At 42.5% G+C, this 25,334-nt stretch overlaps 2 protein-coding genes across 6 annotated transcripts; one reads left to right on the forward strand and one right to left on the reverse strand.

Moving 5' to 3' along the window:
* Positions 1-7,717: 7,717 nt before the first annotated feature.
* On the forward strand, positions 7,718-12,493 carry rnft1 (ring finger protein, transmembrane 1). Of its 4 annotated transcripts, none has more exons than XM_086131840.1 (9): positions 7,718-7,948; positions 8,648-9,087; positions 9,705-9,781; positions 9,881-9,981; positions 10,086-10,239; positions 10,833-10,991; positions 11,062-11,127; positions 11,294-11,395; positions 11,659-12,493. In XM_086131840.1, the coding sequence occupies exons 1-9, from the start codon at positions 7,923-7,925 to the stop codon at positions 11,791-11,793; spliced, it is 1,260 nt and encodes a 419-aa protein (XP_085987966.1). In that variant the 5' UTR covers positions 7,718-7,922; the 3' UTR covers positions 11,794-12,493. The 4 variants fall into 4 exon arrangements, with proteins under 4 accessions (XP_085987966.1, XP_085987965.1, XP_085987967.1 ...); XM_086131839.1 differs by having other exon boundaries at positions 7,719-7,948; positions 8,645-9,087; XM_086131841.1 differs by having other exon boundaries at positions 7,723-7,948; positions 8,743-9,087.
* A 428-nt stretch (positions 12,494-12,921) lies between these two features.
* rps6kb1a (ribosomal protein S6 kinase B1a) lies at positions 12,922-23,030 on the reverse strand. 2 transcript variants are annotated; one of them, XM_086131382.1, is made up of 15 exons: positions 22,764-23,030; positions 21,097-21,140; positions 20,649-20,769; positions 19,459-19,527; positions 18,675-18,822; positions 18,483-18,540; positions 17,872-17,972; positions 17,506-17,596; positions 17,188-17,278; positions 16,998-17,105; positions 16,837-16,899; positions 16,383-16,460; positions 16,190-16,297; positions 15,087-15,199; positions 12,922-14,934 (listed from the first exon to the last, which is right to left on the reverse strand). In XM_086131382.1, the coding sequence occupies exons 1-15, from the start codon at positions 22,833-22,835 to the stop codon at positions 14,703-14,705; spliced, it is 1,497 nt and encodes a 498-aa protein (XP_085987508.1). In that variant the 5' UTR covers positions 22,836-23,030; the 3' UTR covers positions 12,922-14,702. The 2 variants fall into 2 exon arrangements, with proteins under 2 accessions (XP_085987508.1, XP_085987509.1); XM_086131383.1 differs by lacking the exon at positions 22,764-23,030 and adding an exon at positions 22,411-22,512.
* Between the last annotated feature and the right edge of the window lie 2,304 nt (positions 23,031-25,334).

The following is a 25,334-nucleotide window of genomic DNA, read 5'->3' on the forward strand; positions in this document are numbered from 1 at the left end:
CCTACTGCCCGAAGACAGCTGGGATAGGCTCCAGCACCCCCCGCGACCCTAGTGAGGATTAAGCGGTTCGGAAAATGGATGGGTGGATGGATATTCTGGGTTGTTATTGTAAAGTGTCTCCTCTCCTGTATTCCTCCTCTCTATTACTTATACACTGGCAGTAGAGGCCTTAGTTTAGCTTTCAGGACTCTTATCCTAAGAATGGCATTTTTACTCGGGGGGGGGGGGCCCCCATGCAGTTATGCGACTATAAAGGTTCATGCATACTTGAGCGGTCGTCGACCAAAATACAGATACAGTAAGGAGAATGTAAATGTATAAGCGGCAAGAATCTTATCTTGCGATGTCGAGAGGAGGTTCTGCATACAATGACCTTGTGCCACGATCTATGTTAATATATGGAAATTAACATCAGCGGGTGCATAAATGAGACCTTAAAATGTGTGTTTAGTGATACACTGTATGTGGTAAGTGCGTGCGTTGGGTCGTCTTCGCTGGATGTGGGTGTTGTCATACATGTCGTGTCATAGCATCAATCCAAATTCAATATTCTCGTTTGTGTGATTGGTTTTTTTCATAAAAACATCATGTATGTCTTGGTCCCGAAGACAACGGGGGGAGGTACGACAGCTGAGGCCTGTGATTATGTACACAGCAAAAGTTAATACGCTATGTCATCAAATTGCGTCAAGGAATAGTCTACATCACAGGTGTCAAACCCAAGGCCCGGGGGCCAGATCTGGCCCGCCACATCATTTTATGTGGTCCGCAAAGGCAAATCAAACATGTTGACTTCCATGAAGCTTACTAAAATGTTTACCAAAATGTAAAATTCTGTATAATGTAATAAATAAGAGACATATTTTAAGCATTTTCTTGTGACCAAACCTCTCATTCCAGTAACTTAAACAATAGTTGAATAAACCGTTATTATTGACTTTTTCTATACAGTTTCAGTCATAACAGTCCTCCAGGGGAAACGGTAACCAAAATGTGGCCCACAACAAAAATGAGTTTGACACCCTTAGTCTACATTATCAATAAAGGAGGGAAATGGAAAGGAGACTTGGACTGACTGTGAAAGAAACCGACCGGAAAAAAGCAGCCACAGGCGATTAGACACACACACACACACATAAATACATATATATACACACATTAAAAATATCTCCATCATTTGAATTACAGTCAAGGTGTGACAAAACCCCGTTGCAGTTTCCACGCCAATCTCAGGAGGCGCCGCCATTAATGGCTTAAGAGTTTGCAGTTGTTCAACACTTTGTTACTTTCTGAAGGACCACAAGCAAACTCGTATAAATTTGAGGACAGATATGCGCGATTACGTCATGTTTTCATACGTATCCAGCTGGCGAGATGAATGATTGTCAGCAGATGTCCAATATTGTAGATGCTTGGGGGGGAAAACATGGTATGAAACAGATATGGACACAGTTTAAAGATGGACCCGCCCCCAAATATTAAAATAAAAAATAAAATATTAGAGTTAGCGACAACCATTGAAATAGAATTAATGCAGGCTGTTTCAAATATAGATTGACTTAAAAAATGTGAGTGGATGAAAACTTTTAAATATATCAAGGTCTTATAATGAAATGTGGTGGAAGGCAAATGCAAAACCATTTTTAAAAATTTTCTATTCATGCGCACAGACGATATTGAGCAGCTTTCTTCCATGTGGCGTTATCCAAAGAGTCGCCATCTTCCGCCCTGCAGTCATCTTTGTGTCTTTTTTTTCCCCTGCAGTCGCAGGTGGAGCTGGAGGTCATTTATCATATTAACATTTTTGCGATCCTGTGACAACAGACTGGAGGAGCAAGGGCAGAGACATATTTTATGTGTCTCGACTTCACGCGAAGCATAAAGGGTGTTTTGTCGAAGAACGGAAGGCTTTGCAAGGTTAGCGCCCACGTTAAGGGCCTCAACCTTTGGAGTAACTCTCGCTTTGCATGAACTGCGCTTCCAATGAGCTTTTATTACCCATTTAAACTTCAATGAATGTTACAGTGGTATTATACAACCAAATGGTGTCAGGCCCTCCTCCGTTCTTCAGCCTTTACTTACTGTAAATAGCAAGCGACCTTAAGGGGAAAGGCTTGTAATAATGCCGGTTTTACTTGATACTGTAATCATAAATAGTCGATGGTGTTGTGATGCGCTATTTTGTTTCCTTGCACAACCACCGCACACAGATGTTTGTACGGGTTCAATGTCGACCCGTACAAGTTGATGAGCTGCAAGTTGATGAGCTGCATAAAAATTAAGCGCTTCTGAGTTTTCATTTTGTGCCGGAAACAGTGTGCACCGTTTATGGGCAATCCAAAAGACGTGTAGGGGGGAAAAGGGAACAGCGGGCTATCTGTGTTAAAAGCCCTCGACGCTACCTGGACAGCTGTTCGATTCTACACTGCACCGAACTCCCGCCATGGTTATTGTAATTAGCTTTTGGCAATCAACACAAGATGATCTGCTTAATGACTGGGGAAAACAAATTGTATCCATCCTCCTCGTGGAGGAGCTTTAGAGTGATCAAACACATAGCGTCATTAAGGATCCTGCATTACAAATTAGCGCCGAAGATAATCAAGTTGAGGTGGAGGTTAGGCCCAGTGGGACGGGAGCTTTTGAAGAACATATTCAATTATTAATGATGTGTAAACAAAGTTAAAAAAAAAAAGGTATTTAGTTTGTTTCCCACATATCTTTGTGGTTTGCCGTTCAACTCTTTACCAACTTTAATCTTTGTTGTGGTTCTTGGATGGTGGTCCAGTGGTTGGCATGTCAACCTCACAGTGCAGAGGTACTAGGTTCAATTCCAGCTCCGGCCTCCCTGTGTGGAGTTTGCATGTTCTACCCGGGTGTGCATGGGTTTTCTCCGGGTACTGCGGTTTCCTCCCACATTCCAAAAACATGCATGGCAGGCTAATTGAACACCCTAAATCACAGGTGTCAAAGTCAAGGCCCAGGGGCCAGATCTGGCCCGCCACACCATTTTATGTGGCCCGCGAAAGAAAATCAAGCATGTCAAGTTCCATGATGCTTGCTAAAGTCTGAACCAAAATTTCAAATTGTCATATGTAATCCACAATAACAGTCATTATTCTTGACTTCTGATTTTAAAACTAGTTATTCATCAATTTGTGGTGTGCTGTGTATGTAAAATGTGGAGGGGATTAAACATTTATATGGTTTCCCAAAATTCATACCGGCCCTCCAAGGGAAACCCAAACTACAATGTGGTCCGCGGCAAAAACAAGTTTGACACCCCTGTTTAAGCGCGGATGGTTGTTTGTCTCTGTGTGCCCTGCGATTGGTTGGCAACCGGTTCAGGGTGTACCCCGTCTACTGCCCGAAGACTGCTGGGATAGGGTCCAGAACCCCCCGCGATCCTTGTGAGAATAAAGCGGATCGGAAAATGAATGAATGAATGGTTCCTGGACTTCTGCCGAGTGGAAAATGTCACGATTGATATGCAAAAAAATTTTTTATATATATATATATATATAGTATTATCTAGAAGGGTGATGCGAAACACTAATTTTCATTCAGATTAGGAACAGGGATGTTCCCCAAAGTCACTTGCACGCCAATACGGCAATAAAGCCACTTTTTTGCTGCACTGGCTTGACAGCTGGGTATTAAATGTACCTTGTTATCATGATTTAAAGCAAAGGTTGGAGGATGCCGCGCACCTCGCAGGACCTTGGAATAGATGGGAACCGTGTAGGAGAGAGTGTGAGGGAGCGATGCACAACGCACACCGGGTATACAGAGAGTGTATATCAGACAGAGCACAGCCTCATTTGCATTCTCCACAGACGGAGAGCAGCAGCATCAGCCATCGCCACCGCCACCGCGCCCCAAGGGACCTGCTGCTGCTACTCTCATCCTCAAAGAGGAGACGCCCAAGCTGTTTTTGCTGATGAGCAAGCACGATGGGACTAAACGCAAACACAAAGATGAATAAGGGCAACTGGAAAATGTGTTTAAATCGAAAACAGATTATTCTTGTAGCTCACTATCTGGATATATTGATATCAGTGTGATGAAGGTTTTTATATGGTCTACTTATTGCTTTTTTTTTAGTATAATATTATGTATACATATCCAGAGCATTTTTTTTAAGTCAACTATGAAAATGCATCTAAATCCAGATGATTCTATTGTGTGCTGCCACTTGACAAAATAAAATGGAGTCATTTCAACACACCATTCCCCCCGTGTAACTAATGGGTCTCTTCAGGACATTCCGAATGTCTGAAGAGAGCCAAGGTCTCTCTCTCTCTCTCCCCCCCCCCTCACCCCCTCTCTCTCCCTCCCTCCCTCTCTCTCCCCCCTAACCCCCTCTCTCCCCCTCAGTCATAAAAAGGGCACCCCACATAACAAAACTCACCAGCCCGCCACATCATGTTCCAGTACTTTTAGTCAAGTGAGGGAGGGGGGAAATGGAAAAGCATTCTAGTCTGTTGTGTATCAGACCCAGATTACAATATCTGTGAAATAAAGGCAGGAATGGATAATGTTTTCATATTCAGTCTATTGTTTAAAAATCAAGACTACTAAAGGTGACTCTACTTTTAAATGGCAGAATCTGGCAAAAACTGTCCCAGTTTTCTTGAGCAACAAATTTTGGTTATTCAATTAATGATGCCCGGTGATCTCAAACAAACAGATAAGCCAGTTATTAAATATGCTTTCTATACTAGCAGATAAATTGAAAAATAATCATGCTGTTATTGTTTGTCTTTTAAAATGCGATTGAGCACAGAGAGGACCCAATGGGGCTCACAAAAAAATCATTTTCTGCTCGGCTCCCGTGTTCGTTTCGATTTTTTCTTTTCTTACTTGTCTGGCCTGACCGATTCAGACTACCCTTTTCATTTTGTTCAACCTTTAACCGAGCATTTGCCGTCTGCTACATTTTATTTCAAAATGTACTGTGCATTCCACCTGACAAAGTGCAGACCCCGCTTAAGAACTCAATGCGCAAGGTCAAACAGTAAAGTCCAGAGTGATAAGGTGAAAACACTGCAGAGCGGCCCCGGACGTAGGAAGGTATTCGGTTAAGTCTTGGCACTAAAAAAACACACACAGTAGCGTGGTGTCAGATGCCAAGCACAGTTGCGGATGCTCCCATTTCTGCAGCCTCCCGCTGGGCCGAACAATATTCGTGTGCTGCTGTAATTAAACACGGACCACCAGTACACGCACGTACACATGCGCGTGCTAATTGCAGGCAGGGGGCATTCTAATCATTATGAGCTAAATAAAAGCAATCAATTGAAAGGGGAGACCAGCGGCGAGGAATCCATTCGTGGTCTCCCCCCCAGCCCTGCACACAGACATGTGTCAGCCATTTAATCGCACAAAACCCTTTCCTATTTAGGACATAAGCACCCCTTTAAATCACTTTGACAATCAACTAGTGGCACGCACACAAAAACCAAACAAACAAATAAATGTCAGCTAACAAAAAGCCCTTGGCTGACGCATGAACGCATCGGCGTGCACATCTGCAAGGCATTTCCTTTCCTCTGCTTTCTCAGACGGAGCTGAATGTCCTTAAAAGCGGGGCAGGTAATGTCCTGTTTTTGCCAACATCTGCCTCTGCACTCATACAGACAAGTTTTAAGGGAGCGCGAGTAGATTCACTTCCAATATTGCTGGCATTTTTTTAGTTTTTTTACATCGGGCTCCATGTCACCAGGGAGCCCTCACTTGCTCTCTTCCACTCCCACCCAGCCAGGCCAACTGTTGCCGCAACTCAGGGAAGTGCTAGCTCCTGAATAATACAGGCCTGCTGCAGTCACTACAACCCTGTGCTCGGGATTTATTAGGAATGGCCTGGCAGCACTGGCTTGTGGCGTTTGACCAGCGCAGGAGGGAACAAAAGCAGCTCCGGCAGAGAACAGAATATTAAAGGGGCTCTATATCCTTAAACTGTGTCGCTATTGGAAGCCATTACCCCAAAATATTAAATTCACTCCCCGAAGGCACGCATTTGACATTGTGACAGTGAAATCAATGTTTCGGGTCATGAGCTTTAAGTTGAGGAACAGGATATGAGCGGTGATGGGAGAGTAAGGAGAAAGGGAACGTCCTCACGAATAAAATAACCTCAATCCAGCCTGTAAACACTGATCGCATGAACAACAAGTGAGAAGAGGCGTTTTTCTTTCCTTCTCTCTGAATCACTTCTGTTGAAATGAAAGAGACAAGGAGGACAACTCAACTTGCCTTTGGACTGGCAACAAACCGGTTTATATGGCTTCAGGCCCTGAACATGAAGTCAGGCAAATGTTCATTTTGAAATGAAATGTTTACCAACTGTGTACTCTGAGGGTCTTACTTCACTTTTCCTTTATTACCGCCAGCAATGTTGTTGGCACAAATTCACCTCATTTATGAGTGCCAATTAGCACCAAATTACAATGGGACCAAAAAAAAAAAAAGTTCATCTTTCATCCTACATGCATGATGACGTAATAGGCCTTCATCAGTGCTCATGTTTCGTTTTAGCATCGGAGATTAAAGATAGATCAATTTCATTTGGTGAGATGCTTTCCTGACGTTATCATGAGGCGCCACCTGCTGGATAATGAAAATCATTTTCAACGAACTTGGAAACAGGTTTTAAAACGTCGTTTACATACGGTGCACACTTGGAAAAAGGGCTAGTTTGTTCCTTTTTCTAAACTGGAATCATTTTTTTTCCCACTCAAAAATCGACGTGCATGACCGACATTATGATAAGCTGTTATTTTTGCCAAATGTAAACTATTACAAAAAAGCAAAGGCTATAAATATATTTTAGTCTCTTAGGTTTCTATTATTTATATGTACACATTTGCATTAAAATTCAATTTTAGAACAAAGCGTTAAAACCAAATATGAGGGAAGTGAATTAAGCACAATAAATACTTTCCGGATAGACTGTATGTATTTAAGTGCAACTTTCCAAATTTTTTATGGCATCATTTTATTTTTTTGTGAGACACTTAACAGACAGGCGACACAGTGATCGACTGGTTAGCACGTCCACTTCACATTGCAGAGGTCATGAGTTTGATTCCTGTCGATTTCTCTTCACTTCATGCCTGTGTGGGTATTCTACGGGTACTGCTATTTGCTCCCACATTCCAAAAACCTGCACGGCAGGTTAATTGATCACAAGTGCGATTGTAAGTAAATGGTTGTTTGTCTATGTGTGTTCTGCGATTGGCTGGCAGTTCAGGGTGTACCCGGCCAGCTGGGATAGGCTCCAGTACGCCCGTGATTCTCGTAAGGACAAGCGGATCAGATAATGGGTGGACTTAAAATACACTGGTTCTATATTTTTGGATTGAATAATATTTTAATAAAATATTTGTACAACACAAAACAAATGGAAACGCTGGGATAGTTTACACAGCACAAAGGACGATTTTTTTCCCTTCAACATGACTCAGAAAACAATTTGGTGGTTGAGCGTCACTGAATGAACGACGATTAGAGAACTGGATGAATCAAAATTTGCAACAAAGAACCGGTTGAACCTGTTTAACTTGTCTCAGAGTTCTTCCCGTTCAATGAGAAACCATCTTAACCATTATTTCTCTCGTTTTTACATCTAGAACAAACTCTGTTCAAACAAAAGCAAAATGAAGACTTTCAAAACCATCGGGTTATCATTTGCTTCAAGAGTGTCACGTTTGAAATTACAACACATTGCAGGTATACAAATTGAACGCTAGGTGGCGATAATGCGGCATTTGACAACAAAACAACACAGAGGAAGCTTGTTGTGACGTCAACTGGAGGTTTATAGCTGAGCTCGAAAGTCAACATCTTTAGTGCATTTCTTTTTGCTTTTGTTTCTTTTGGCGTTTTGGTCGATTTGATTAAATGGCGACTAAAAGATTACCATGAAACTCCGGTTGCAGAATGACAGGTAAGTGAATGCACTCGTAGCTTTTCACAAAACATCTGAGCGCTACTGCTAATGACATTTCACTGTCGCCAGCTCGCGAACTCTTGTGTTGTTATTTTCCCTGACTAAAAAGTAATTACGAGTCTTCATAACTTGTGTTTGCAGAGGAGCAGACGTTATGGTACCTGAAGTTCAAATAGGAGCTCAGTTTAAAGTAGCCAGATTATGTGCGACTGTTAATCTCTTGTGTAACAACATGGCTGCTTTTAAATGTACAATATTCTGTTTCAAGACATTCTTTCATAAGTATAATAGAACGAGGCCACTACTGTATAATTCATTGGTCTTTAAAGAGTACATATTCCGTTACAATTCCCTCACGCCTGACAATTGTGGCCAATCCCCCCCCCCCAAAACAACAACAAAACAAGAATTATTGTACACTTTACACACCCTTCTCTTGTATTGCTGAAATCAGTTTTGTTGAGGCGCTCTCATGCAAGTGAGGTAGTCCATGCTCCATTTCCTGCTGTGCCGAGGAGACGACCGTTTGGAGCCTAGAGTTCGTCATTTGCCTGAATAATTAATTTAAATGTAATAATGATTTCAGATTGCACTTATTGTGATCATAAAACAATCAAGGGAGAAAAAAAACAATTAATGTGCCAATGCTAGGACTCAATATAAAATCTAAAAAGATTTCCCTTTTGTGTCCAGAAGAGCTGTGAAAGTGAGGGAGTCTCCTACTGTCATGCAGCCTAATTCCAGCCAGGAAGGTACTCATTTGAGAAATGGTTTGTCCCTTACTCTACAAGCAGAGGTTCCCAGCAGGACGACAGCCTCCGGCGCCGCAGGCACCATCCATTCCGATACCAATGAGGTGCGCGTAGCCCTGAGCGGCGGCGCGCCGGGCGAATCAGGCGGAGCCGCCTCGTCCAGGAGGTCCAGAATCAACCCTCACAGCCACTCTCATTCCCACGGACACACTCGCGGGCAGCGACAGCCCACCTCTGATGCCGACCCAACAGACTCCGCAGACCTGGACTCCGGAGAGCCCAGTACCTCGCTTTCGGAGCTACGTTGCCTGTTTCGCTGGTTCCAAAAGAGTCTTCCTTTTCTCATCATATTAAGCGCTAAGCTGGTCCTCCAGCATGCGCTAGGTAAGTGTAAACAGACTCACAGGCTGTACTCTGCAGCACCAACTGTAAAAGACCAACTTAATCTGATCTGACGCTCAAATTGCACCAACGCCCCAAGCGTCAAACAGCAGGGAGTGACAGCAACACAGAAGTAAACAATAATACATCGTTAATATAAATACAAAGTGTATAGTTGGCCCTGGGCTGACTCGTTCTTGTCATTGATTTGAATGACGTCCAATTATTTTGCTTATGTAATGATCGACCCACTTCTAACATTTATCCCATTTCATTGTTCCGCAGTTTTTCATTTATTTGTGTTTTTGGGAGCAGGCACCCATCTGTCTCCAATTTCACTTTCGATGACGCCAAGTTCACATTAACGGTGTAAATCCCCTCCGTGTTTGTATTTCACTCGCATTGGCAGATATCTGATACGCATCTGGTTTGTATCTACATTTGGAAGAGGCCTGATTCAAGTCTAAATATATCCAACCCCGTGCGGGGTTTTTTCTTTTTTGCGCCGTCATGCCAGATTTCTCAATCATGCCACTTGAACCGTGCTGTGAAAATCCCGCTCTATGGTGACCAGCTGTTTCTATCCAATCGGCTTATGTAACAACTTCTCTTTCTCAAAGGGCTTGCAGTTGGCGTGGGCCTCTTCACAACGTTTCTCTATGTCAATCAAAGCATCCAAACCCAAGTATTTCTTCAGGTAAGAGCCGGATAGTTACAAAAAAGAGCGAGTAGGAAAGCAGTGCTTTTGAGAATCATTGTCCTCTAAAGCATTTGGACTGTGCGCCCCCCCACTCAGGCTTGCCACGCCAAGTTGCATTGTGTGTGGCTGCTGCTGCTGTTGGTCTCCTCCACCCTCCTTCTCTACTACACTTTTCTCCCTCAGACGCTTTACAACTGGTAACGTCCCCGTAGGAGCAGCACACGCTCGGATTTAAAAAATGTTCAAACTGTTTACGCAAGTTAAGTATGTTTTGGACCCTAATTTAATTCGTGCCCCCCAGCCTTGTGTTCCTCAGTCCAACCTTTGAGCCACTGGGATTCTGGGAGGTCCTGTGGGCCGTTGGCATCACCAACTTCATCATCAAATTCCTCTGTTTGGGGATCAAGTGCCTTCTCCTGCTGCTGCCCGCTTGGTTGCTCAACTATCAAGCACAGGTGAGAGCAAGTGACTTGGTTTGGAAAATGTCACATTGTGTGCGATTTGGCTGATGAACTCACGCACAAAGTCAGCTGGGTTAGGTCCAGTTCACCTGCACATTTTTTGTTTGTTTTTTCTTTTTTAAATTCAATTCATTTTTTTGAGTGGGTTAGTGACCTAATTATTTTTTTTCCTTTTAAGTTTACTATTGCATGATGAAGTATGGTCAACTTGAATTTTCAAACAGCCGTTCGACCGTCATTCTTAATGTATGGCTGTACAGTAATATGGATGGAATTATATTCTGCCGTTTCCATCAAGGCTCAGCGTGGATATTTTCTTTTTAAGGTTCTTTCATCAAGTTTTGAAGGACAACAAAATGACTGATCCCTAAAATGTTCCCTTTGTCCTGCAGAAATTCAACTAATTGAAGGGCGTGTTTGTGCGAGTCGCCGTAAATAACGTGGTGCGCCCAACGCGAATTCCGACTGAAATATTCCCGTTGCAGCACCGCAGGAGTGTAGTTGTTGACGTGCGCCATGAGATAACTATCGTACTCTAAAACGCTTGACTTGTCTCGACGGTCTCGTAACGCGGCGATTGTGCGCAGGGACGCTGGCTGCTGCTGAGTGAGGAGCTGGCTCAGGTCTACCAGGCCGCCGCCCCCGCGCCGCTCTGGTTCCGCTACCTGGTCACCTACCAGGAAGCCGACGGTAACCCGGCGCTCACTGTGGGCGTTTTGCTGGCTCTGCTCTACCTCATACTGAAGGTATGACGCTTCTCGAAAATCAAATGACTACCAAATATCTTCTCAAAACTATTTACCTGTACTTTTGCAGCTTTTGGGATTGTACAGGCAGTGCAAGTCTTTACTGAAAACTGTGAGGATTGTTCTTAAGAGCGAGGTCAGTTTGAACCCCCTGATGATGTTTTGATTCACCCAAATGAAATATTCCTCATTTTTTGTTATTGCTCTCTGATCGATTGGTCATTTAAGAAAAAACAATTTAAGTGCTACCACTCACCTGAAATGCTGCTTGTCCTAACCGGGGTGTTTTTCTTGCCTTTCAGCATACAGGGACGGCGGCCACGAGGAGTCAGTGCATGGAAGCCGGTGGTGTGTGTCCCATCTGCCAGGGAGAATACAGGGAGCCTCAATCGCTCATCTGTCAGGTAAAACATTTGTCAATTCTATCCTTTACTCAGGCTCTGGAGGCGGGTGGATTTTAACAACTGGGATTTGAATCCAGGTTGCCCCCAGAGGTCAATGCCAGCAGTGTTTCCCACTCTGGCATTTATTGCAGCACATGACTAGCATCACGAGATGGAACGTACTGTTACGTTAAGACGCGGAAAAGTTGATTTCCGTTTGATTGTTGACAGCCCCGACGCGGAGACGTGTAATAAATTGTACCGCTGTGTCTGTGACTGCGCAGCACATATTCTGTGACCAGTGCATCGCTCTGTGGTTCAACCGGGAGAAGAGCTGCCCCCTCTGCCGCACCGTGATCACGGAAAAAGTGTACAAGTGGAAGGACGGCGCCACATCGGCGCACCTGCAGATTTACTGATCGCACGCATTTGGGAGCGTTGATGAATGTTACGTTGTTTGATTGTCAAAATTTGTACAACACTGGTCAATGAATTTTCTGAGGCCACTCACGGTCATGAAATTTTAGTTGTAGTTTTCCCCGTGTTGATATCTCAAAGTATATTCTACATTCCCAACCCCTTTTTTTTTTAATGATATTATTTTCCTCATGGGCCTACACGTTGAGCTTCTTTGAAATTATTCTTCTACTATAAATACAAGAAAATATTTTTGGACAATTTGCTAGATTTCAGGTTTCACGGGCTGTGTGTAAAATCTTTCCAGCTCTACATTTGATCCTTTCATGTCGGCCGAAGGTTCGCGGATGTGCGCAGACCTCCGACCTGGAGTGATTGGTGAAGACGCATCTTTCATCTTGAAGGGTTAAAGTTGAATTGTGGGGCCACTGGCAGATTGCACACTGCGATGCCTTTGGAAACGCTTCTACTAACGCTCCAACAGCAGCCTGTATCAGGCGATGGGATAGGCACTGTATACGTGTAAGCTGGTGCTATCGCTATTTTTGCAGCTCAGCAAGATTTTACACAAATTTTGGAATATGTTTTTACAGAGATGATTTACAAACACCAAAGAATTGGAGAAATATATTTTATCTAATGGAAAAAAAATGTCACCGTTCTTGTCCATGAACTATCTGAATAAAATTTACATTTGAGTGAGGTATGTGTGTGGAGTTTGTTTCCTCTTCAGCTGTAACCAACCGAGCCAGCATGTCTTCTTGGACCTTAAGGTGGGCTATGTCGGAACGTCAAAATACATCTGACTTTTATCAAGAGTAACTTCATTTGATAACGTACCAAAAAGTGGTCTCGGAGTCAGGGGTGTCCAAACTCGGTCCTCGATGTTAGCTGTCGTGACTGTTCTCCATCTCTCCCCGCTGCAACACACATAACTGAAATGATCAGGATCATTATCAAGCTTCTTCAGAGCTTTGCTGATGAGCTGAACATTGGAATCAGGTGTGTTGCAACAGGGAGAGATGGGAAAACGGGCAGGGCGGCGGCTCTTGAGGATCGGAGCTGGACTTGCCTGCTCGAGGTGGTCTCGTCAAACCCCGGATGAACGACAGAATGCGCTCCGAACCAAATAACATTTCATGTTTTTACTATTCATATATACAGTATAGAACATCTTCAAAAGCAGATGTCAACATTCACTAACTTTACAAACTCAATTCTCGTCACTGCCCAACAGTGATTAAAAGCAAAATAGATTTCCTAGATCGTTTTGCCTAACATCTCAAATGTGGATTTCGTGATCCTCAACCTTAAAAAAAAAAATCACTTTCACATCAATCACAATCTAAGGACTCTTGACTAAATACGCAATTCCACCTTCTGCATGCTGCCCAAAGCGCAGTAAAAAGTTCAAGTTTCATTCAGTCAAGAACAGTAGCATATAATATGGAATGAAAAAAAATATTGTTAAAAAATGACATTGCTGCACAAAAATCATTACATACTGGAAAAGGTGTTTGATTGAAAGCTGCGTTTGTGGTGGCCATTTGAACTGTTTTTGTGAGGAAAAAAAACATGAGAATGTATATCAATTAACCTTTTCTTCCAAAATACTGTCACGCTGTCGAAATAAAACTAAACAATAAATAGCTACGTAGTTTGCATAGTGTGAGCCAATGGCCCTAAAATGAAGACGCAAAAAAATTCACAGTTGATGCTTTACCGCCGATGGAAGAAAAATCAATTGAACACTGATCCATCTTTTGAACGCTATAGAAAAGTTTAAAGCATTTGGTTGGCAATTATTTCAGCCATTCAAAAAAACAAAACAATAAGAGTCATTAAAAAAAAAAAAAAGCATCCAATGGCTTCAATCCTCCAGCAGCGTCATGGTTCACACTCAACCGAGTATTCATGTTCTTGGTAACAGTCAATGTAGAAATGCAAAGGCTTTAACATCAAGTGCCGTGTAGACCAAAAATAACATTTACCACTCACACTCACCAAAAACATTCATACTCGCTCCAAAAACTCACACTCAGCCAAAAAACTGCTCAGTGAGCAAAAAAATAAAAACCCTGACTTGTTAACTTTTCTTTTGATGGCGGCGCGGACACCCGCAGCGACTCCTCGTTTTATGTTGAGGGAAGAAATTTCATCTGTGCTGTATGTTACACATACATACAGCACATTTGACAATAAAGTTGTATTCAATTCAATTCAAAAACTGAAACATAGAACAAAGTTTCACCAAAAAAAACCAAAAATCCATAACATACAAACACACACAATATGAGGCCCTTTTAACCTCAAGCCAAAGTAAAAAAAATGTGTTTGTGAAAAAAAGAAGCTCAAAACTCACTCCCCAATGTCAAATGCTGATTGGCTCTGCCATGCAGTAAGTCCCGCCCTCTGTCTGTTGCTGTTGAGTGTTTGGGGTATTTTTTTGGGTTTATCTGAGAGGGACTTTCTTGTAGTGAGATTGTTGGTGTGTTTGAGGTTTTTTTTGGGTGCCTTTTTTTTGTGTGACTTTTTTTTGTCTTTTTGATATAGGTGAGCATTTCGTATTGAATGTGAGAGGGTTTTGGGTGCGTGTAAGAGGTAAATGTTATTCGTGGCCCATACGGCACCTCATAGTGTTTTTACATTTACCACAAAGAAACTGCGTGACTTTTTTCGCTGCAAGTTCATTGTGAATAGCAAACAGCTGGTGCCGGGTGGCATGTTTGTTCAAAGTTTTCCTTTGAGGAAAGAAGAGCACCATGAAACCAAACTGACGGTCAATAAGGACATTGGTGACTCGCACCAAAAGCAAGATTCTGGAGCAAGGCCAAGAGATGGAAGCGCTGGTGATGACATCAACAGTGACGGCCCATTATTTCTGCGAACGGGGAAGGGGCTGCGCCGAGCGTCATAGGTTCATCCGCAAGTGTTCCGGTCGTTTGGAGTTCAGAGGATAGGCTTGTTTTTTGTAGAGCTGCTCGCCGACGCTCGACGGCCGCCTGATGGGAAGCGGTGCCGAGGCTTCCGACGCGCCGCTGCTGCCGCTGCTCGTGTCCATTTGCTCCATTGTGGACACCTCCATGGGTTGTTCCGCAGAGGCTCCCTGCGGCCAACAGTCTCCCCGTGCGAACTTCACCGGGCTGCGACAGGGGAAATTAGCTGCTGTTATTTTTCCCAACATTAGGACTGTTACTACAATTCTTCACCCCGCCGCTTCATGTTACTACATTACATGAAGCGGCGGGGTGACGAGTGTGTCCCAAAAGAGAGGAAAGCTATAATTTGTCGTCACCTCACAGGCGTCCTCGGGCTTCCCGGGAACTTGCGAGGCGAGCGGACCTTTGGCTCGAATGAGAATTTCTCCTTAACGTTTTCCAGCACGGACGGAGCCACATATGTGAAACCCTGCAACAAAGCCAATAAATGACCAGTCAACTGAATGCCAGCAATGTGGCGGAACAGTGAGGGAAGCTTCCAGGAAGAGGACTCCTGAACCAGATGGGACTCATTAGCCGATTCTGGTAAAACATATTTGCTGAACAGGAAATGACAAAAACGTCCACAGGTTGCCCCGGTTGCACAAAAAATATGTTTGTGTGCAGATAATAGGCACAACTTTCTTCCCCTTAAACCTATTTTAAGTACTTAAGTACTCCAGCGTCAAATGTCTCTTGTGTGATGTTATTTACAGCCAAAAAAAAAAAAAAAATCTCACTCCGTTAGCTTGTTACTAGGAAAGCCCAGGTAACGTTTTCAGAACTTGGCCCAACAAGGAAACTTTTCTCGTTCTGCGCACACCAAATCAGCGATTCTGCATGGTGGGTATTTGCAGTGTTAAATCATCTAATCTAATCTATGCATCTATCCGTCTTTCATCCACTTTGGCATTGACTGACAGATAAAATCAAGTGGGTAGGTAAGTGGCTCGTAGTGTTACATATGGAATACTTCGCAACAAGAATTCAAGACACAAATCCCTCCTCGTTTTAAAACATGGGTGTTGTGATGCGTCCAAAGAAGTAGCATGCACTACACTTACTGTACTTCAAAATCTGTAGACTGTTTTCCACTACCTGTTATTTGTTTTATGAATGGTTGTTTTTAAAATATAGTTGAGTTTTTACGACACAATACTTACTGTGATGTTTTTTTTTAAATTGCAGACAAGAAATACAATTTTGAAAAACTAAAGCTAATACTAAAACAAATTTTTTTTTAAACTAACAAAGCCGCTCTAAAGAGTAATTTCGAAATTTCTGCATTTAAAAAAGAAAACTCGGAAAAAAAAAAACAACTGAAAATTCTGAAACTGTTATAACCCCGATCTGGTGCGGCGATGAATGAACCTTTGACAACAACGGATAACGAGGCAAGAATGACACAACCGGGACGCACCAGGAAGACTTGATTGGCGCTCTCGCTGAGCATGGAATCATCCGGACTGTCCACTGGAGGCTGGCTGGTGAACTTGGAGTCAAACTGGCTGACGTCTTCGGCCGATCGCTGCCAAAATAAGCGGCTCAGTGAAGACGATTGTTTTGGGTTCGGGTCAGGGAGCGCGGCGGCACTGTATGCCGGATGAACTCACCAGGAAAGGTTTGAATGGAGGTTCCACTCGGTGTGCTAGGAGCTCCTCCCAGTTCGTATGGCGGAAGAAAGGGTGGGCCTGGGGGAAATCAATATATTTTTTTAGATACCATGAGAGACGACAGAAATTTGAGGTCTCCTGTTGAGAGGCTGAAATTCCAAGGATTTGGACAATTTTTCATTTAACATTGTTTTGAAATGATTCATCGATTGATTAATCAATAATTGATTTGAGTGCACCTTTAATCGCAACATTGAGGGGAGGGGGGGTTGCAATTAGATTCTGTTTCACACTCGTTCAGCCTCAGTTATGATTCTAAGAATTGTAACTGTTCTTTTGATGGTAGCGCGGGCACCCGCAGCGGCTCCTCTCTCTCCTGAGGAATGTCATTTCGTCTGTGCTGTATGTTGCACATGTAGCACATTTGACAATAAAGTTGACTTCAAAAAATTACCTGCACCTCGCCGGCGTCATTTGGCCCTGCCCCCAGTCGCATTGAGGCGCTTCGCTTTAAAAGCTGAGAGAAGAGGAAAAATAAAAAAAACGTCATGTTGAGCAGATACAAGCTGTGCAATACGAGGTTGGTGGAGGAGAGGAGGAGCAGTGAAGGTTCACTTTTTTGAGGAGGTCTCTGGCTTCTTGAGTGAGGTAAGGTGGAAGACTGAGTTTGCATTTTAAAATTTTGTCGATGGTCTTTTTTCGGTTTTCGCCAGTGAACGGAGGCTGCGAGAGAACAAGACAAAAGATCTTAGCGAACAGAATCGGCTGACTCGGCAGAAAATCGGACGCGGCCGTGTGCGCTTACTGCTCCTGTCAGCATGTCGTACATGAGGGCCCCCAGACTCCACCAGTCCACTGCTCTGTTATGGCCGCTCCTCATGAGAATCTCCGGAGCCCTTGGGAAACGGTGATGCGGTTAACACCGAACGGCAGAAGCGGGCCCCAGTGCCACAAAATGTGTTTCAGCCGACTACTTGTATTTTCGCAGTGCAATTGCAAAAGGTCCCATAATCTATGGAAATCCAAGCCCGGTCTGTCACTGTTCTGAACTATTGCCCGGCAAACTGAACTAAACTGGACTGCCGGTTACTTGGCCTGTAGGATTGTAATGAGCAGGACGTACATGTACTCGATGGTACCACAGAAGGTGTGGGTGACCGTCCCATCATGGATGGACTCTTTGCACAAGCCAAAGTCAGTCAACTTCACATGCCCTGAAAGTACAAATCACAGAACTATAAGCTTGGCAAAACAGTCTTCCGATAGCATATCAATATGTCAATCTTGAAAGTCACGAGAGTTGACAAAAGTGATAGATTCCCATCCGAAATATTTACAAGCTTGAAATGTGTGTGGGGGTTCTTTTTTTTTGGTCCCCTTGAAAATAAATGTTTTGGACATAACACGCATTGTGAAGGGTGGCTTCTCAGCGATCACACAAGAATATTGTACAAGAGCCGCGTGTGACAAAGAGACAAGATTTTTGCACCCTTGTTGTTGAGCATGATGTTTTCAGGCTTCAGGTCTCGGTAGATGATTCCTTTCTGGTGCAAGTGGCCCAGTGCCATTGAAATCTCAGCCAGGTAAAAACTGCCAACGGAAGAAGACGGGCACAAAAAAAAAAAGGAAAAAAAAAAAGCATGAGACATTTCTCTTTAAGACGATCACATCTCACATAGGATTTGCATATTTCAAAATGTGTTTTACGAACATACATCCGGTAACTTAAAATGCCCAACAACAATACTGTTCACAAGCCTAACATGGATTCTGGAAACAATGACATTTATATATTAAAAAGGATGGCACGTTACAATCACGTGGTACGAATTTTAATGTTAACGGGATGCCTGAAATGCAGACACCATATTCCCGTAAAAGTTTTTTTTTTAATGAAAAAAAATTGGACGAACAGGTTTAAATATCGATAGAAACCATAATTTCAGACCAACAAAAACAGCTTGCAAAAAAGGGCATCAAACTCATTTTCAACCATAAATATCTTTCAAAAACCCTTAAGAGGGTGTGAAAGATTGTACAGTATAATTATGAAAAAAAAAGACATTAAAAAAAAGTTAACTGAGTACACATGAAACTTACCACGCTGTGTCTTCCATAAAGATGCCCTCCCGCTCCAGTTGCATAAAAAGCTCCCCACCTGCAAATGCATTCACTTTAGAAAAAGTGTGTTAACACTGAAAATGCTGCACCATTCGATCCTCGGACATGAAAAGTGGATTGCATCCATTTATGTTACTGAGCAAGGCTGTGCTGATGCTTGTGGATGCTCACCGCTGAGATACTCCAGGATTAGGTACAACTTTCCTCCTGTCTGGAAGGCATAAATAAGATCCACTATAAAAGGATGCTTGACCTCTTCCAGAATGCTCCTCTCGGCTTTGGTGTGCGCTGTGTCCTTTGCGTTGCGAACAATCATGGCCTGACAAAGGGGATGGGAGGGAAAAACACAGAAAGCAAGGGATGATTTGAATCCCAGCTATAACTTTAACCCCGCTAGAACTGCATTAAGTCTCCGCACCAGTGACAGCGCTGGAATCAGACACCATATGTGAGGGGAGAGGGTGAAGCCTCATTAAGCCAATAAACACATCATTATCCAAAGCCTCAAACTGCTGGGAATGGAGGAGTCAGGCAATCGTTTAGTGTCAGCTGAAGCTAAGAGGTTAAGCGGAGCATAAAAGCCACGATGAGGTTTCAAGAAGAGAGAGAGAAAGAAAAAAGCCTGCTTCCATTACTTTGGGTGGTCTGCTACTCGCATGTGGCTTCACAAGTGAATGCACAAATCTGTCACCGAGACAGAAAAAGGGGCACATTGTGGCATACCGTATATGTGAAACATAATATGTGCTTAGGTGGCGGTGTGCTTTTAACTGTTACGTATTTAAGGGACCTAATTCTCCACAAATAAGGGCTGCTTGTGTTTCCTCACATAATGCCACCCCGATGACACTGCTCTGCTTAGGATGTACACAAGAGGGCAGTAGCGCTCACGATGGCTCATCATAGGACAAGCACATCAAACAAAAATGAGAAACAAAGAAGGATTCGTCCTCACCTTTTTCAAAACTTTCATCGCAAATATCTTCCCAGAGGTGGAACCTGATACCTTTCGAACCTGAAAAACCTAACAAAAAACAAAAAATATTCAAACAAAACACAACATAACAATCCTCATGGGGCTCCAAGTAATCGAGCAGCTAAAGGATCGACTCCACCGGCGTTTCACTTCTTTGGCTTTTTGTCGTTTTTTTGGTGTTTGTTTTTTTTGTGGCGCCATCGGAGAAGAATATCCGTGACAACAATGGTCATATGGTAATGATAATAATGACCCTCTTAGTGAATTTACAGCGACAGACTGACAGTTGAGGCCAAAATGACAAAAAATTGTGTTTACATAGCATACATAATTCCAGTTTTGCGTTTTAAACATCACTACGTGATGTATTGCTCTGCAAAGACCTCCCCGAGTCTGTCAAGTTGTCTTCAAATCATGACCAGTTTAAATGTATTTTTGTTTTCGTATACTGTGGTTAACTTCTCGAAATGGATATGACAGTTAGCAATGGAAAATAGTTTCACAAAATTTCCTTGTAAAGCAGATGACTCCCCCCCAAAAATGTTCATGATTGCGGAAAAATGCCACAAAATGGTGGAAAACATTTTTTTTCTATTTCACAGACAAGACAATACTGTGACTAAAGCGCTCTTCCCTCACTTCAACATAGTTCGTTGGCCTTAAAATGGCCTCAAAGAAACTCTGAATTTTTGTATTAGACATGGCTTTGGCTGAGCGCAAAAACAGCAAGTATGTGAGTTTATTCCAGCAAATTATAGAGTGGTGGTTCCCCCCTGAAAATCTGCAAATTGCAAACATGGTGAATAGGTGGGGGGTTGGGACTGCATACTTTACAGACACAACATTATTATCAGTTGCTTACTTTCACGAAAAGCACTGGAGCTGTAATATGGCTTTACAAAAGTAAAACAAGATTAATTTTTGCCTGACAACATCGAAGAGGCATCCATTTTAACAATATGTTAATTATGCCGAGTGTAGAAATGTACTGCATCATACTGAGAGCCAAGTGTAATATTCGGACTGCCTTGTACTTAAATGAGGTCACTGTAATACTGCTGTGACCAGTCGGTGTGTATTTGAATTGGAACAGCTGAATGACCAACAGCATTGAGGAGTGAGGCACAATTTCCATTGCCTTCATGAAAGAGATGAACATAACGGCTCACCTTTCCATAGCCACCCTTTCCCAGAACCTTCAGCAGCTCAAAGCACTCAGGTCTGATTTGTTCGGTTCCCTTGTTCACGCTGTTCTCGGAAATCTCAAACTTCTCACAGTCATCTATGTTACTGGTAAAATAAAAATAAAAAAAGGGGGTGGGGCAGAGAAATTAAAAACAAATTACATTGCGGCAGAATTACCACTGGATATGTGCTAGGATTGGCTGGCGTTCCATGCGGACAGAACAGGTAGACTAAACTGCCTTTGCCTGGCTCTAAAGGTCATTACACGAATGTGAACACCTTTTCTCAAATCTCGGTTAGTGATCCGATCAAATAATCGTACCTTTTAAATTAAAAAAAGCAAATGATAGCAAACAATGAACACATTGTAATACTTGCACAGCTTTAATTATACAGATTGAGGCATTTCCTTTTGTACCAGTTGATGCTCACAATTCAAAACCGCTGCATTGGTCCATGTATTCACTGATCTGACCCTGAAAATAAAGAAAACAGGAAACCTTTCAGAAAATGTGAACATTTTAAAAAGGCAAGGCAGGACTACTATGTGACTTTTCATGGTAGGATGGAAACTGGAACACGTGCCTCGGGCTTAGCTGTGCACCATTTGTTTTGGTCTTTTGTGTGTAAACAGTAACAGTAGTCATATTAAAGTTGTTCAGAGGAAAGAGTTGTTAGAAATCGTGTGTTGGTAAACTGTTTGCAGGAATGACAATGTCGATGTACCGAAACATTGATTACTTCATTTTTGTCAAAGGTATATTCAAAGTTTAACTTGACAAGGTGCTATTAGTCTTCACCAGGTATACATGGATGCTCATACTGTATTTTGAACTGTAACTACTTTGTGTTGGATGATGGGTGTCCTAGGGGTCAGGGACATGGGAGGGATGGATGAGTTTGTCTTTGTGTTGTGCTTTCAGTATGAACGAGCAATATTAACAAAGATTTGACTGGATATAATCATTATTTTATTTCTCATAATATTTAACCTGAAGTGCTCAGTGATTTTTTGTGAAGCATTTTGTGTTGCTTTTCAAGTATGAAACAGCGAATTTGCACATTTTGTCTAAGGTAATAAAACTTTCATCGAAATTTAAAATGTCTTCTTTGTATGCCTTTTTCTAATATTGGAGCATAGCTTTTTCGCATAAAATTGGTTTTATTCTTGTAATATTATATTTTTTTTATCCCATGTTGTTTGGCCCAAATAAGTATTTGTATATTGCAAACAACACAATGGTATCTTGAACGTTATTGGGTACAAAGGGGGGAAAAACATGATGAAATGCTTAAAATAGACACGAGATTTATTGAATGCTGGCTAAATCACTTTGCTAAATATAAGTCATTAACATTAATGTAGGCTAGTTAATTAGACATGAATTATGTTTTATTTTCCTGCATGTTTTGGATCTTGTTTTTCGACCAACTTTCCCCTGAAGTTAAACATAAAAAATAGATATTAAAAAAAACAGACAAGTGTCAAATAATAACAGTCTTAACATCCAGACGCCTGCCGTAAATGCAGCCTAATTACGCGACACGTGTAATCTTGCATTGCACTGAGCATGCCGGGAGAAAACAATTACAGAAGCTACAGTAGGGGATAGTCTACAAAAAATATATTTTCAAATTACAGTAAATGTGCTACGAAAGCTACCGTGCTACAAATGTCGTTAAGACTATTAACCGTTTTACTGTAAGTTAAAAGAGGTTCTCCTTCTGAACTAAGAGCATAATTACATTTGGTTTTCAGCTGTATGCGCTTTCGCAGTGCTCGAAGACGGAGTACCGGTCACACAGACAGACGGACCTCGTCCGGACACTGGCGAAAAACTCAAAAACACTCAAACTGTTGGCGTCACCAAAAAGAGCATAAGGAACGCACAGGGTGTACCGTCACTTTAAATCGAGGAAAAACTATACAATGACGTTTTTGGGCGTATTTCGGTGAAATGGAAGAATTCGCGGGAAACGCAGGGCGAGGACAGTGTCCGATATTGGGTTTCGTTGTCGTATTAGCAACTTAAAGGCGCCGCGAAACATTTGAGCGAACACACGCTATTAGCATCCATGCTAACGCGTACTGTAATTACCCCGTCTTCCAGTTCGTCGTCCGATACATTCTCATCCGGTTGGTCCAAGTCGATATCGAAGACCCCCGCCATGGCCTCACAGCGTTTGGCCCGGTGTTTACACAGAAAACGCAGGCCTACTCCCCCGCCTCATGGGGTAGCCGTACCAGCTACTACGGCCGGTCGGCTACAATACAGAAAGCGTGAGCCACTCGCCCGGCTAATCAAAACACAACAAGCGTTCAACTGGCGGGAACGCCTCGAGCGTCGAAGGCCGGCACTGGTCGGTTTAGCTCGGTCGTTTCCGGAAAATGTCGGCAAAGTTCGGCAACTTCCGTCCACACTCAGTGGAAACCGTGACTCTAATAAATCGAAGCTTTACGTCTCAACTGGGCGGTATGCATTGGCACATTCTGGACACCAATGCCGAATTAACAGGTAAATTCTTATGCAAATTACAAATCTGACAACGTGAAAATATTTAGACGCTCAAATCCACAAAAGCCAGTTTAACCAGTAGATGGCAGCAAAACCCCCTTAGAAAGTAAAATAGATTTTCATACATACTCGTACTGTACGGTTGACTTTTTTTTTCTCTCCCTCACATTTTTGACACTTTATTCGTGACTCTAGCTTCAAGAAAAATTGGTGTCCCTAGTTTTATTTAAATACACCAATAATATATACAAATATGCAAAAAGAAACAAAGTAAGGACACCATAAAAAAGAATATATATATTTATTTATTTATTTATTTATTTTTTAATTCTAGCTATCCATCCATCCATCCATTTTCCAAACCGCTTCATCCTCACTAGGGTCGCGGGGGGTGCTGGAGCCTATCCCAGCCGTCTCCGGGCAGTAGGCGGGGGACACCCTGAATCAGTTGTAGCTAATGATGCAAAAAGTTCTCCAGGGCATTTTAAGTTTTCCGTGCCTTCTTATTTTTGTTCATGTTCAAAGCTGTAGGAGTTGCAGTGGATCTATTGACAAAAAACAAAAATAAGTTATCCAAAATTTTGTCCTCAATGCAAAAAAAAGGGCCTTTTCCTTCTGTTAAATGTAACACTGTTTCTAGGTTTGGTTCTCGTATGAAAAGAAAAACAATAAAACAAAGCAGTTAACATTTGTTTCATCAGACACTCCAGCCAGACTTCGTTGTTTCTTTTTTTTTACATTTTGATTTGAGTTTTTTAAAATTAACTAGAATGTTGTGATTCTGTATTTTATACACGACACGTGAATCAGTTTGTCTTTGTAACGAGTGAATTGGAGGTGTGTGGTGCTTTTGTGTTGCTTTCCATTCTACTCCCTCTAAGCTGATTTTATCTAATTGCATTATAAAGCATCTTTCGGTGTTTACATAGTGATGATGTGTTTAGGGAAAATGGCGATGCATATTTTCCCTGTCCTACTGATACTATCACTATCAATGGTATTATACCACCATGTGTATTGTTCTCAACTCAACCAGACGAGTCAGATGGCCACCCAACAATTAGTTTTTTCATGAAAACAAGAGTGGCTCAGGTGGGGTTCTTTTAGTTCTCTTTAATAGTTCTCTTCCATATAAAAGTCCCATGACACGTATCGAATGAATGTAATCATCTCTGCCCATGAGTCAGCAGGACATCCCAGCAGTCGCGCAATCCAAAACACTGGAGTTGAAAATCTCCAGCAGTGCTTTAGTTTTAGAGCTTGGAGTCTTGTCATTGCTTTTTTAGCCCTCAGCATGTGTGAGAGGGGAGCCTTCTTTTCTATTTATGTACTGACTCATTCTTATGTGATTGACCCATAATCAAAATCTTTTTCAACGCAAATTTGGTCACATTTTTTTTTTTTGGGGTGCTTGAGCATATCTGTCGATGTCTCGTCATCTCAATAGGCATACCTTAGTTTTGTATGATGTAAAGATTGACTGAAGATATATTTGACAGTGGCTGAGTTAAAAAGTTAGTGTCGAGTCCTACATTACCCAAGATGGGAACAGCGCGTTGAATAGAAACAAGTACAAGGCTTTTACGAATTCCAACAGCTTCATTCAGCGTGATGTTGAATTTTATTTTCAATCATCTGTTTTCCCCGTAATGGTGACTGCTGTATTCCGAGCTCTGGGAGTATCCCGTATGAGGAAATTGCTGTCCAGATTTCAATGAGGGAATGTCAGAAAGCCAAGAAATGACAAATATTCTCATGTTAAGTCACCCCGGAGACTGCTCAGAAGTACAAATACATCCCCTCCCCCCCTCAAAAAAATGTCTGAATTTATGAATAATAGTTCGACCTTGGTCATTGTAGTTGTTATTCCTCTTGTGTCCCGGTGGGTCACAAGAGGGATAATAGGAGACCGTGTAGACGTGATGAGCCTCGGCTGATGCACGGTTTGGACACACAGACAAATGAGCCATCGGTCCTGTGTCAAAGGTTCTGGGAAACCACCGTGTGACTCACCTTCACCCTCCCAGTGACTACACGAGGCTTCGATTCCGCTTCCAAAGTGGGGAAATGGGTTTAAATCCAGGCTGAGTTGAGGTTCAAACCCGGATTGTCTCTGCTGAGATGCAGATGTGCTAATCACTGCCACAACTGTAT

This window comes from Hippocampus guttulatus, chromosome 15 (assembly GCF_054856545.1).
Source record: "Hippocampus guttulatus isolate MCC_2025c chromosome 15, RoL_Hgut_1.0, whole genome shotgun sequence".
In the NCBI taxonomy this organism is placed as follows: domain Eukaryota; kingdom Metazoa; phylum Chordata; class Actinopteri; order Syngnathiformes; family Syngnathidae; genus Hippocampus; species Hippocampus guttulatus.

Coding starts and splice junctions, on each gene's coding strand:
- rps6kb1a (XM_086131382.1), bottom strand. CDS start 22,835: ATGGCGGGGGTCTTCGATATCGACTTGGACCAACCGGATGAGAATGTA. Junction 20,770..21,096: donor CAATGCAGCGGTTTTGAATT/GTGAGCATCAAC, acceptor TTATTTTACCAG/TAACATAGATGACTGTGAGA. Junction 17,279..17,505: donor TGTGGTACCATCGAGTACAT/GTACGTCCTGCT, acceptor CCGTTTCCCAAG/GGCTCCGGAGATTCTCATGA.
- rnft1 (XM_086131839.1), top strand. CDS start 7,923: ATGAAACTCCGGTTGCAGAATGACAG. Junction 10,240..10,832: donor TGCTCAACTATCAAGCACAG/GTGAGAGCAAGT, acceptor GATTGTGCGCAG/GGACGCTGGCTGCTGCTGAG. Junction 10,992..11,061: donor TGCTCTACCTCATACTGAAG/GTATGACGCTTC, acceptor GTACTTTTGCAG/CTTTTGGGATTGTACAGGCA.